General features: G+C 36.7%; 1 protein-coding gene across 1 annotated transcript in view; it reads left to right on the top strand.

Moving 5' to 3' along the window:
- DNAH12 (dynein axonemal heavy chain 12) overlaps positions 1-13,058 on the top strand; it is a 192,536-nt gene extending 179,478 nt beyond the window's left edge. The window contains exons 68-74 of the mRNA XM_074313144.2: positions 111-299; positions 2,011-2,114; positions 3,439-3,643; positions 8,628-8,765; positions 9,218-9,309; positions 10,605-10,672; positions 11,867-13,058. Coding sequence (XP_074169245.2) covers positions 111-299; positions 2,011-2,114; positions 3,439-3,643; positions 8,628-8,765; positions 9,218-9,309; positions 10,605-10,672; positions 11,867-12,057 — 987 coding nt within the window. The 3' untranslated portion in view covers positions 12,058-13,058. The remainder of the gene's footprint in view (positions 1-110; positions 300-2,010; positions 2,115-3,438; positions 3,644-8,627; positions 8,766-9,217; positions 9,310-10,604; positions 10,673-11,866) is intronic.
- The last annotated feature ends 79 nt before the right edge of the window (positions 13,059-13,137 follow it).

Here is a 13,137-nt window from a genome sequence, read left to right as displayed (position 1 = left end):
TTCCTCTATTGTTTATTTAGTTGATTTTTAACCCTCTGGTTTGCATGTGTCTACCTTATGAATTAATGTATTCAGTGAAAATGTGATGCTTGCTTAATTTATTTTGATAGAAACTTCCATTTACTCAACACCCTGAGATATTTGGATTACATGAGAATGTTGATATCTCCAAAGATCTTCAACAAACGAAAATCCTCTTTGAGTCCTTGCTCCTCACCCAGGGAGGCTCCGAACAGACAGGATCCTCAGGAAGTACTGACCAGGTTCTATTAGAAATTACCAAAGATATTCTCAAAAAGGTAATGTTTAGCTTAAAATATGTTGCTTATAATATAATATAAATCAAAATGGTACTGAAATGACAATCTGGAAACTCCATTGAGGAGCATTGTGACCTTGAGCAAGATAGTTTACCTTTCTGAACATTAGTTTCCAAATCTGTAAAGTGAGGTGATAAGGTTCTTGTGAACATTAAAGAGATCATGAATTTAAGGTACTTTGCATAATGCTTTTTAAAAATGGAGGAAATGGTCTGAACTTGCTGGATCAAGGAGTGAGTAGTTTTTAATCTCTACATTAGGAAATGAGGGGTCCCAGAGAGATAAGAGCATCATTAAATTAGCTGCTATAGCTTTTTTATTTTCATAATACAGTCCAATGTACCTAGCCCTACTAGTAAAGTGGAATGATACTCTCTAGTCTCACCTTTTTTTCTGTCTTCACGTAACTTTAAAAAGATTTATGGTCTTAAGCACTGATCTTCACAATTCTCCCTCGCCCCTCCCCCCCACTGCCCCAGGGTAAATGCGCCAATTATCCCCATATTTCAATCAGGTGCTCTGACATAGCAGAACCTGGCTCATAGTCCATCTGCCTTGAAAGCCCATGGACAGCACCATTACTCGACGCCCACTGTTGGTGGTCTTGCCTGACACCAGTCCTTAAGAAGAGCCTACTCACCACACACCTGGTTGCAGCCACTGGATAAGGGAGGGAAGAAGCACTGCCCAGCGACCCCAGCCCTCAGTGTGAAAGCAGACTAGCCTCCTCCCCTAGGCTGCTGCTTCTGTTGTTTGCCTCTTCTCATCCCTGACCCCTTACTGTTTCTGCAGTTTACCTCTGTGGGGAAAGTTTCTCACCCTTGCAGAATGGTAGCTCTTACAAGATCCCTAACAGAAAGTTACCTGGCAGTGGAATCTGGGACTTATTTGTGATAGAGGGATTGTGCTAAGCCCAAGGGTCCTTGAGTGACACCACCTAGTGTGATTTAGAAGAATTCTTTTACACCACTCAGGGGCCATCATCTGGGGACACCCTGGGCAGCTCAACTTTTTGAGTTTGGGACTTCCCTGATTGGAAAACTTCTTTGCCCCTTAAGGAGTATGAATTCCAATGTCTTGTGGCTTGATCATCAGTCCCAAAGTCCCCTTTATCACTTCTCAAGCATCCTTGCCATGCCTCATAGAAATCAGACAATTGATGGTCTTCTCTCTCCCTGTGCCCCGGAACCCTGCTACATTCACACATTAATTATTTGATAGTGGCCTACGCTAAGCTATTTGGAGCCAGATGATAATTGATTGGAAATAAATAAAAAACAGTAATGAGATGGCACATCTGTTTTATCAATGGAAAATAAGTTTCAATTTATGGAAGGAAATTACACAACTTTTCAGAAATGTGTATCTTCTGCAAAGTGCTATATCCTATCTATAGTAAAGAGCATGGGTCTTGGAGTTAGAGGCCTGTGGATTTAAATGGATCACTTTTTGGCTGTGTGCCCTTGGGCAGTTACTTAACCTCTCTGTACTTAAATATCCTTATCTGTAAATAGAGAGAATAATGGCCACCTAACAGGGTATGGTAAGAATTAAATGAGATAATGTATGGAAAGCAGTTAGCACAATGCCTAGCACATAGCAACTGCACAATGTTAACTATTAGTGATCTGAATGAAACTAATTATGCATTCTGAGAGTCATATGTGATCTTCAAAATCTATTCTCTTAGCTACCAAACGATTTTGACATTGAAACAGCCCTATGGAAGTATCCCGTGAGATATGAAGAGAGCATGAATACTGTGTTAGTACAAGAAATGGAAAGATTTAACAAGTAAGGATCTATATCCCCAGTGATTTAGAAGGTGACCAACCAAAGCTGATAAAAAGACACATTGGCATTGACTTAAAATTTTAAGAAAAAAATTATTAAAACCTGCCATTTCTTTAGAACTTTCTCCCTTTTAATTTTTAATTTAATTGCATGAGCTTCTGCCCCAGAAGGAAGGATATATTTTATAGTGTTAAAATGGTGATGAAAAAGAGATCTGGTTAAAAATATTCATTAATCAGAATTTCCCACCCATCCATTACTATTCTCCTCAGGAGCTAAAGATAGAATGAGCATTAGCTAGGCTTATGTGTAGTCACATCTTCTGACATTTTCCTACCTCTTGACATATATACACCTCCCTTTTCTTCCTGAGTCTAATCTAAGTTGATTTGGTACCCCATGATAGCAAACAAATTATTTACTTTTATTTTTTTAAATTAAATTTTCTACAGTTCAACACTGGCTTAAGGAATGGAGACTGTTTTGATTATGATTCTAAAGTGTTTCCAAGTTTATTTGGGTTTCCAGACTTGTTGACGTTTTAAAATAAAACATTTTAAAACACTATGATGCCTTAACTCAGCATTTCTTACACAAACACCATATGTATTTATATATAATAACATACTATCCCTCAATTGCTTGGACTTCTAGCCTAAAACTCTCATGGCAGATATATGAGTATTTATGGTGTTCTTGGTAGTTCGGGCCTAAGTGGGAAGCAAAGTATTTGAAAGTGTATGAATGAATATGCACTTTATGTTTTGATGCAGTGTTTCCCAAGTTTCAGGCATTGCATAACACTTTTATAATTTTTTCTGCACTTTTCACCATTCTACATAACTTTTATAACTGTAACATACTGGGGGTGCCAAAAAAATGTATACACATGACTTGTATTCATCTTTTGTTATTGGTATATATTGAGTATTACAATTTTAATACAGTTTTTTCCTTTCTTAAAATGTGTATACATTTTTTGGCACCCTCTGTATTTGCATGTCACCTGTAATATTATTTACATTATATTTTTCCATAAATCATTCTCTGCTTAAATTAGCCTGGTCCTAAGCAATAATACCCAGAAAGTTAGTTGTATTACTTTCTATATTTTAAAATATTTCTTATTATTAAAGTGAAAAACTTTTACATAAACATAAGTATAATGTAAAATTATGTTACATTACCAAGTGGGAGGTGACCATACTTTGGGAAACACCCTCATAAAGCTGTGAATGAGATTCCTGCCATTTCTTCTGGAAAGACATTCTGTGTTAACATTTACTTCATATATTGGTTGATGACATAATTTATTTCCTTGCAGTTTAACTAAAACTATACGTAACACTCTACGGGACCTTGAAAAAGCTATTAAGGGTGTGGTTGTAATGGATTCTGCACTGGAAGCACTCTCTGGTAGTTTGCTTCTTGGAAAAGTTCCAGAAATATGGGCCCAACGATCATACCCAAGCCTTAAACCCCTAGGAAGTTATGTCACAGATTTTCTAGCCCGGTTGAACTTTTTACAGGTAAAAGATTATATATAATATACATATATATATATAATTTTATTTTTTGGTTGACTGGGGAGATATTAGAAATTGACTGTGGTCACTTGAATGTCTTTGAGTTGAATGGAATATGATTAGTAGTTTCATGGTAATCTAACCCAAATTTTAGAATATTGAAAATTATACACATTTCGAAGTACTGAGTAGAGAATCAAAATTTTACCTTACCCAAACCCAAGTTATACTTGACATATATTATTTTGGAGATTCTAAGTTTGTGGTTCAAACTGGTATTATGATTTTAATACTGATGGCAAATTATGAAAAGAGCCTGAAGCTTGGATTTATGAATAATTGGTCATTGTCTAAAATCATTTGCTTCTTAGCTCTTATCTCATAGAACTAGGAAAAGGATGAGTGCTTTGAAATCTTGCTCCTCCTCCAACACACACTAAAGGTTGTTCAGGGCACAGGAAAGCAAGCATAGGGCAGGCACTGTTTTTCCTTCCTAACTCCTCAGCTCACCCCCCATCCTATGGTTGATGTTTATGCAGGGGTAAGGGGTAAAGAGAACCCCAAAAATACTTTCTGGAAATTCACATAGGTATATGACCTTTCGGTGTTTGTTTCACTGTGGAAGCTAATCATAAATAGACAGTGCATGTGAAGATGTGGGGAGATAGGCTTTCTCATACCTCCCTTTTCAGTTTTTGCCAATCTTATTGTTTCAATTTAAGTTTCTTTGGTTATTTATTAGAGAGCCTGTGCTTTTTTTAGTATGTGTACTTGCCCTGTATATTTTCTTCTGGAATTGCCAGTTCGTTACCTAGGCTATTTTTCCTTTTGGACTTTTATTTATTTTTTTTTAATTCATGAATGAAGCATGAGTGATGAGTGAAACCATCTGGCCCCGGCCTTTTTTTAAAAAAAGTTGTATTGGGGACTATTGGGGAACAGTGTGTTTCTCCAGGGCCCATCAGCTCCAAGTTGTTGTCCTTCAATCTAGTTGTGGAGGACACAGCTCAGCTCCAATCCAGTCGCTGTTTTCAATCTTTAGTTGCATGGGGCGCAGCCCACCATCCCATGCGAGAATTGAACCGGCAACCTTATAGTTTAGAGCTCACACTCTAACCAACAGAGCCATCCAGCCGCCCCTCTGGAAGTTCAGCGGCAGCTCGTTGTCTTCAATCTAGTTATGGAGGGCGCAGCTCACTGGCCCATGTGGGAATCGAACCGGCAACCCTATTGTTCAGAGCTCACGCTCTAAACAACTGAGCTATCTGGCTTCCCTAGACTATTTTTTAAAATTTAATTTATAGGGGCCGGCCCGGTGGCTCAGGCGGTTAGAGCTCCGTGCTCCTAACTCCGAAGGCTGCCGGTTCGATTCCCACATGGGCCAGTGGGCTCTCAACCACAAGGTTGCCAGTTCAATTCCTCGAGTCCCGCAAGGGATGGTGGGCTCTGCCCCCTGCAACTAAAATTGAACACGGCACCTTGAGCTGAGCTGCCGCTGAGCTCCCGGATGACTGAAAGAACAACAACTTGAAGCTGAACAGAACCCTCCACAACTAAGATTGAAAGGACAACAATTTGACCATTGTTCCCCAATAAAGTCCTGTTCCCCTTCCCCAATAAAATCTTAAAAAAAAAAAAAAAAAAAAAAAAAAAAAGTAAACCTAAACATCTTATAAAAAAAAAAAAAAAAAATTTAATTTATAGGAGCTTTTTTATGTAGATTATACATTAAACAAAAGAAACACCATAGAATGGGAGTTTTAAGTGTTTAGGCTCTAGAAGAGTTGCCAGTTGCTAGCCTGTTTCCTCATCCATAAAATGGGCACTTTTATTTCATAGGGTAACAGTCCATGGTATGTGGTAAGCATTCAGTAAATGTGGACTGTAAAATCAGAATTGTTGAATTTTATCAAATGCCTTTTCAGCATTTATTGCTATTGTTATTTTTTATCTTCTTTAACTTTTTATTGCATTGAATTATATCACTACATTTCCAAATGTAAAGCCATCGTTGTGTTTCTAGAAAAACACCTGTTGGTCAGTGGTACCTTACTCTTTTAATGTTTTGATTGATTCCATTTGGATATTTTTAAGACTTTTGATATGCATTACTTAGTCATCCTACAGAAAAATTATTCAGTTTGTATCCACATCAGTAGTGAATATGAGTGCCTGTTTCTCAGTAATTAGTGTTTATTTTTATCTTTTCCAATTTGATAGGTGAATTCACACCTGGGTGATTCCTAGCCGTGTCTCAACATATCTTTTACTTCTTCCTGGATAGACCAGCCTCTTTCTGACCCTTATCAAAAGCATCTGACATATAGTTAATTCCATCCTCCCTTTGCCACATTTTACTTTTTTTTGTACTCCAGTCCATTTCCCAAACTTTTCTGAAATTGCTTACATATCCGTGTACTGCTTTGTCCTGACAGGCCTTGAAGAGTCTTAGCTTGGTCCCCTAGAGGGTCCTGGCATGGTGCCAGCTGGGATGGCCTTAGACAGATTCCTTTTGTTTTTAATATAAAAGTTCACATCAAACTCTCTGCTTTCTGAAATTTGGATTTCCCTTTGAAGTCATTCCATTTGGGTAAGAAGGTCTCACTCATTATCGAGCACCTTTATCATCCTTCACCACAAATCTTCCCCTGAATGGATCTCCCGCATTGTTCTCTAACCCTTACAGAAGCTACATAATTTTCCCATCATCTTTTTTTCTCCCGGACTCTTGACTTCACCTCCTAATGGTTCTTAGAGTTAACAAATTAAGCAAATGAGTCATCTGGAGTTTTCTATCCTTTTCTCATTTCTCTCCCATGGTTTACTCTATTTATCTTCCCTTTCTCCTTCCTGTATATTTTTTTAAGCTCTTTTGCACACTGGCTATAATCTCAGGTTAAATCCAGGATCTAACAGTATCTGTGTGAATTTGAGCACGATGTTCATTTTTCTACACCCAGTTTCCTCAAATATAAAATGAGAGGAATATTACCTAACTCACTGAGTTATTTTGTGGACTAAATGAGGAGATACCTGTAAAGTGCTCAGCACAGTGCCTGGTGTGTACTAAGCACTCAGCTAGTGGTAGTTAATTCAGAGATTGTATGTAAGGAGCTGACCAGACACTCATGACATTGTTGGCTAAATGCAGCCCTGGAGTGAGCAAGGGGATTTTTTATACACTTGCCTGTGGGTTCTTGCAGCTTTCTTGTACATGGTGCTGGTTCTGCCTGGCTTGTGCCCTTGTCAAACTCCATCTCTTTCTCTACCTCTTCTTCATCTGATACCGCAACATCTCTAGCAGTGGTTTGTTCTCTTCCTCCCAGGAAGCAAAACTGGCTTCTTCCCGTGGTGTGCTGCTCACTCAGACAAAGTTCATTTTATTGATTCATCTGTTCAGTCAACAAATGCGAATTGAGACCCCACTTTATCCAAAGCATGTTGTTGTTGGACAGAGTTGCCAAGTTGCCTTCAAGTTGCCAACAGCTTATAGGGAGATAGCCTATGTATTTAAGAAAAAAGTAATACAGTATGGTAAGGGATGTGTCATAAAAGACCAACATGTAAAATGTTCTAGGAATTCAAAGAAGGGAGAGAGTTCTTTTAGCTCAGAAAACAGAGTTTGTTTATTAGATGAAGTAGCATTTGAACTGGGTCTAAAGATGAATGTTTTTTGACACTGCAAAAAAAGGAAGAGGACTTAAAGATAGCTGTGAGATGAAAGGCACTATATAACTAAGGATGGATTCTGTTGTGCAAATTTTGACATAAGCAAATATAAAGTTTGTTCCCTTGCATATTTGAAAACTCCAGGTGGTAAAGTGGCTCCAGGCAGGGTTTGATCTGGCACAATTACCTGGTCCTGGCTTCTTGTACTTCATCTCTTGGCTCTGGTATGTGTAGGTTAAGTCCATTGTCAGTTAGGTTCCTGTCTGATGGTAGCAATATAGCTACAGCAACTCTGGCCTCATAGCCACATAACTTCAAAGAGTTGAGAGTGAGTCTTTTTCCCAAAAGTCCCAACAAGAATCTTGATACTTGTGGCTTTGATTGGGTCACATGTCCATTCCTGAATCAGTCACTCTGATTGGATAAGCATGAATCACATGCCCACCCCAGAAGGTGGAGTTCCACCACCAGAAGTGCTTGGGTTGAGAGTGTAGGAGGGTTTGTCCTCCAGAGGCATGTAAGAATAGTTTCACTTTTATGATGAGCAGAAAAAACAGATGTCCACCCAGTGCAGAGAAGAGACCTGCAAATGGTTACCTTCTGATTAGACTGTAAGATGCTTGAAGGGTAACTTAAAAAGACAGAGCTGGAAATATAACTTGGGGCTGGATTGTGAAGTATCTTGAATAAGAGACTAAGATTTTTAGACTAAGGTGTGTTTAGACTTGAATTTGATGGGGGAGTAATAGATCACTGAAGATGATAACGCTGATCCAAACCATGTGTGGTGAGGTAACTCTGGAAGCATTGTTATAGATGAATTGAGTAGAGAGAGGAAAAACAAGGAGGTACACACATTGATACAGAAAGAAGACCATGACTATCTAAACTGGAATGGGGGCAGTGGGCATGGAGGCAGGGAATTTAAGAGGGTTAAGAAAGGTACTGGAATCAGCAATGAAGGCTATAGTTAGACAATGCGTAAGATTTCTAACATGGTTGCTTTTGAGTGGGATTAAATAATATAATAAATCCCCAATTAATTTACGTTTGGCTTTTTGCAGAAAATTTGAATCTTTCAAACTTTGTTTTATTCAGGTTAATGTTAAAATGAGTTAGGATTTTCCAAGAGTAACTAGAAGGGGAAAAGAGGTCAGAGGGCCAAGATATAGGTTATATGATTAGTGTCAGGAAAGAGAATCTTGTGATGGAAAGTGTAGGCAACACACATGAACACCAGAATCAGGGATTGTATGTCAGATGACACTTGGGTAAGTTGAAAAAAATCAACATAATGCATTTTGTTTTCCCTTTATAGGACTGGTATAATTCAGGAAAACCTTGCGTGTTTTGGCTCTCAGGTTTCTTTTTCACCCAAGCCTTTTTAACTGGAGCTATGCAGAATTATGCCAGAAAGTATACCATCCCTATTGATTTACTAGGATATGAATTTGAGGTACAGTAACTCCTTAAACTGCACTGTGTATCATTATATCAAAGTCATATATTTAAGCAAGGAGGATATGTAGAATTCATATTTTTATAGCCCACTATATACAATTTGACTTCTTTTCATTCTTTGATTTTCACGAAGAAAGTATATATTTGTCTTGCTATCTCTATGCTAGAACTTTTATGTATCTCAATATTTAATTCAAATTCTATTCTGCTGCTGCTCTTCTATTTTAGCAAAAATTAATGTGAGGTACCGTATAGCCTGATAAAATGCTTTTTAAAAACTGTATTATACATTTTTACATTTACATTTTACTGAAAAACTTATAGTTTAAGAAGCTATAATACAGTGGAGTTGCCATGAATGTGTTCTGAAGATTTAACTAATGTTTTCTTTATGAGACAAAAATTGTCTGGCAGGAGACCATTACTAGTGTGTGCCTCTCCCTTCAGGTTATTCCTTCTGATACATCTGAGACAGAACCAGAAGATGGCGTTTATATCCATGGCTTATATCTCGATGGAGCACGCTGGGACAGAAAAAGGTCAGTAGTTTTAACTGCAAAGACCTCTTCAATTGCAGCTGAATCTTAGATAAGCTGTCTGCTGCCATTTTTCCCCTCAACCAGAAAGTCTTTTCTAGGGAATATGGCAAGTAATAAATAATATCAGAATCTTTGCCATCAATCATTACTCAGGCTGGGGCAATTGATGAGTGAATATTTTTAGATCCTGAACAATTTCAGTTGATATTTCAGTGGTTTTACTAGTAGAAAAGTGAATGGAGATTATTTTCCTGCTTCTAACTGTTTTGTAACAGTTGCCTTCCATTTTGTAATGTGTAGGAGTAGCTCACTATTAAACAATTTACAGTTGTATAAAGTTTCCATTTCTACTGATGAATGGAAATTTTTTTCTTGTATTTTGATGATATAATAAATAAATATTTAAAATAAATACTTAATTTCCAGCTGAAGAAACTAAGCAATGCTATTCCTGTTTAAAATATGGGGGTAAGAGAGAAAGAGAGAAACTATTTCCCTTGGAGCCCAGCTCTTTAACAGTGTATTAATAAGCATAATCCTCTATTTCCAGAGTCACGTTTAGACTGCTCTCAAAGGAGAGTTAAAGGCCCGGCAGGGAAAATTGCTTAAGAAGAAGCACGAAGGTGGTTCCAGAGATAATTCTAAGATAGGGTTCTACAAATACTTATGTGCACATAGTTTATTTGATCATTTCTCTTTTCTTTTTCATCACTCTACTGACTTTTCGCTTAACTTACTTTTCCTTATGTATGTATTCATCTTTTTCTTCTTTTCTTCCCTCCTTCTTTCAAACAAATATGCAAACCAACAAATAAATAATGTAACATAGGGAAAAGAAACCACATTTTCTAGATAGGCAGATCTCTGTTTGAATCCTGACACTGGCACTTAAGAGCCATGGTATTGAGAAAAGTACCCCGCCTCTCTGAGCCTCCACTCTTCACCCGTGACATAGGAATAGAAATGGGGACAAGATCATTGTGATGGTCAAATGTAATAGCATAGTGTGTGCCATATGGACAGCATTTAAAAAATGGTGGAATTGATATTTGTCCACTGTTTGTACATAGCCTTTCTATAAATTGGTTTCTCTCGATTCTGCATTGCCTCTATCTTGGATTGTTTTTGTTGTTGTTCTCGTGGGGGGTTTTTTTGTTTTTTGGGTTTTTTTTTTACTTTTTTTTCATGCATATCTCTGGTTCTCTCTTGTATGAAAAGCCAATATCTAAGTTGCAATTTCTAAATAGCAAATTTCATCTTATTTCTAATAAACGTATGTTAATTTCTCTTCACAGTGGATTACTTGCCGAACAGCATCCCAAACTTCTCTTTGACCTGATGCCCATCATATGGATAAAACCAAGTAAATATGCCTCTAACAAAATTTCTTGGAGTTTTAGGGAGGATAGATATTTTTAACTGCTCCCCAAATAAGTCTCTGCTCAAACTATTAGAATTTTGTTCAATTAAAATAGTGACTTAATATTTACATTGTTTTCATTGGAAATATATTGTTCCCATTTTTTGTGTTGCATTTGTAGTATCTTAGGAATGTCATTTTGCCTCTTTTTGCTCTTATCCCATGAGGTGTAACGTTTTCTTTGCCTGTGCCCCACACTTCTACTTTTCAGAGTCTTATCATCAATATTTTGATTCTCAAGTGCCTTTGCACACCTCTCAGAGACACAAATAGGCTTGACACAGTCTCCAGCCAGAGATTAGAGCTTTCTGGCTACAAGTAACTCCTAGGCCTAGGAGCCAGTCAGATGCCCCAAAGCATAGATGTTGCAAGCCATATGGGATGCAGGCCAATTTTGTCCCCTTGGACTTGCCCCTTCCTTCCTTCTGCTATCATCATTTTCCCACAGAAATGAGGTTCATTATTTTGTTTTTTCTTTCTTCTCTAGTTTTTTTTCTCTCAAATAACTGTAAATGAAATTATTTACAAATCACCCATAATCACTACTCAATCCATTAAATATTTTCATTGTTAATGCAGTTCAATTATAACTGAGAAATGTGGCCTTAGTTTAGAAAGACTACTAATAGTTCATATCTGGCTTTTCAAGGACTGTATATAGGTTCATTTTGTGAGTAGGTGAGAGTTGATGTGTTTTTCTTAGTAGTAACGTACTGGAAACAAATAGCAATTTCAACTTCTAATGTGTGGGTTTCTTGTAATTAGAGCTCTAAGCGACTGTGTCTCTCTTTTTGCATCTCCCCATTACCTATACTCTATTTTATTCCTTCTTCCTTACCTTCTCCTTTTTTATTCCTTCTCTCCCAAGCCCTCCTTACCTGCTATGTGATCAGAACTTTAAAATCAATTCCTGTCTTGTAGACCTAGAATCATGAACCATATGAAATCACTTCCTCATTTCACAACCATAATTACTATATACCAACTGTAAAAAAACAACTTTAAAATGTTTAGATATCATAATCATGATCTTAGATTTAATACTTGTCATTTTATTACAAGATAAATAGTTGTTCTTTCAGTACCAGTGGCTGTTTTCCCTTTATCAAATAAATTTCTTTTCTTTTTTTTTTCAAGCTAAAAAGTCTCAGGTTTTGAAGTTGAATGCCTATGTCTGTCCCCTCTACAAGACAAGTGAACGTAAAGGAACTCTTTCCACTACAGGACATTCTACTAACTTTGTCATTGCAATGTTGTTAAAAACAGACAAACCCATTCAGCACTGGATCAAGCGTGGGGTTGCTTTGCTTTGTCAGTTGGATGACTAAATTGGACAAATTTAAGAAAACATTTAAAAGAAGTTAAAAAAAAAATTGTCTTCACTTACTTCAAAATATATGTATTATAAAACTAAGTATCTTGGTGTTATTCTTTTAAATGATCTTTGTAAAAGGTCTTTGCATTGTTCTCCCTGATATACCACTCTTGATTGTAATAGAACCTTCTAGATGGACTCTTGAGATCATAGTCAAACACTTATGGAAGAAAACATAAAAGAAATGTTTCTTTGAAGCATATAAAAGATCTTTTATTTAGTTCTTTTTTTTAGTTGGGTATTTATGTGAAAAACAGATTTGGGGAGACTAACTGGATAAAATTTAACTAATATTAGAAAACCTCTCTTTTCAAAAGCGTTTAGTCATTTCTTCAGCTTCTGTAATAGTTTGCTTTCCATTCACCTGCCTGAAGTAATTATACACAAACATTTCAAATACATATATAAATAAATTGTAAGTAAGGAAAATATTACAACAATTGTGGAACTAAACCCCTTATGTCAGAATTTTAAAATGTTAGCTCCATTTCTCACAGTACTCCTGTGACTATGAAATGAAACTCAAAGCAGTGAAGTTGATATACAAACACAGTAAGATGGCTGGACAATAGTCCTACACACCTAAGGTGGTATTGTGCTTCTTGGCATTAGCTTCATATTTAATTAGAAATGCCAAATGGTCTCATTATTTTAAGTAGTTAATATTCTTCTTATTTGGTATGCATTCATAATATAAATGTACATTAACAATTTTTAAACATTTCAACAAAACAAAATTATGGTAAAAATTTTATTATCTTGTATGGACTTAATTCCTTCCTTAGAATTCCCAGGACACTTTAGACTGCAGCTCTGTAACCCAAGGAAAATGTACGTGCAGCTACCCAATGAATCTGGACCATTGGAACAGTCACTTTTGTTAACTCAGTCACTGAGTTTCTTAAGTTGAAACTTGATTCTGTTTTGCAGTGGCTATGTGCATGACTCTTAAGAGAATGAATTCACTTCACATGGACAACCCCCAGCAAAAGCATTTTAGTCTAGGAATAAAATATTTAATCCTTTAAATTTG

This window comes from Rhinolophus sinicus, chromosome 5 (assembly GCF_057876585.1).
Source record: "Rhinolophus sinicus isolate RSI-liver-muscle chromosome 5, RSI-T2T, whole genome shotgun sequence".
Taxonomy (NCBI): Eukaryota; Metazoa; Chordata; class Mammalia; order Chiroptera; family Rhinolophidae; genus Rhinolophus; species Rhinolophus sinicus.
The sequence above is the reverse complement of the archived record's forward strand: the minus strand, read 5'-3'. Positions and strand labels throughout refer to the sequence as shown.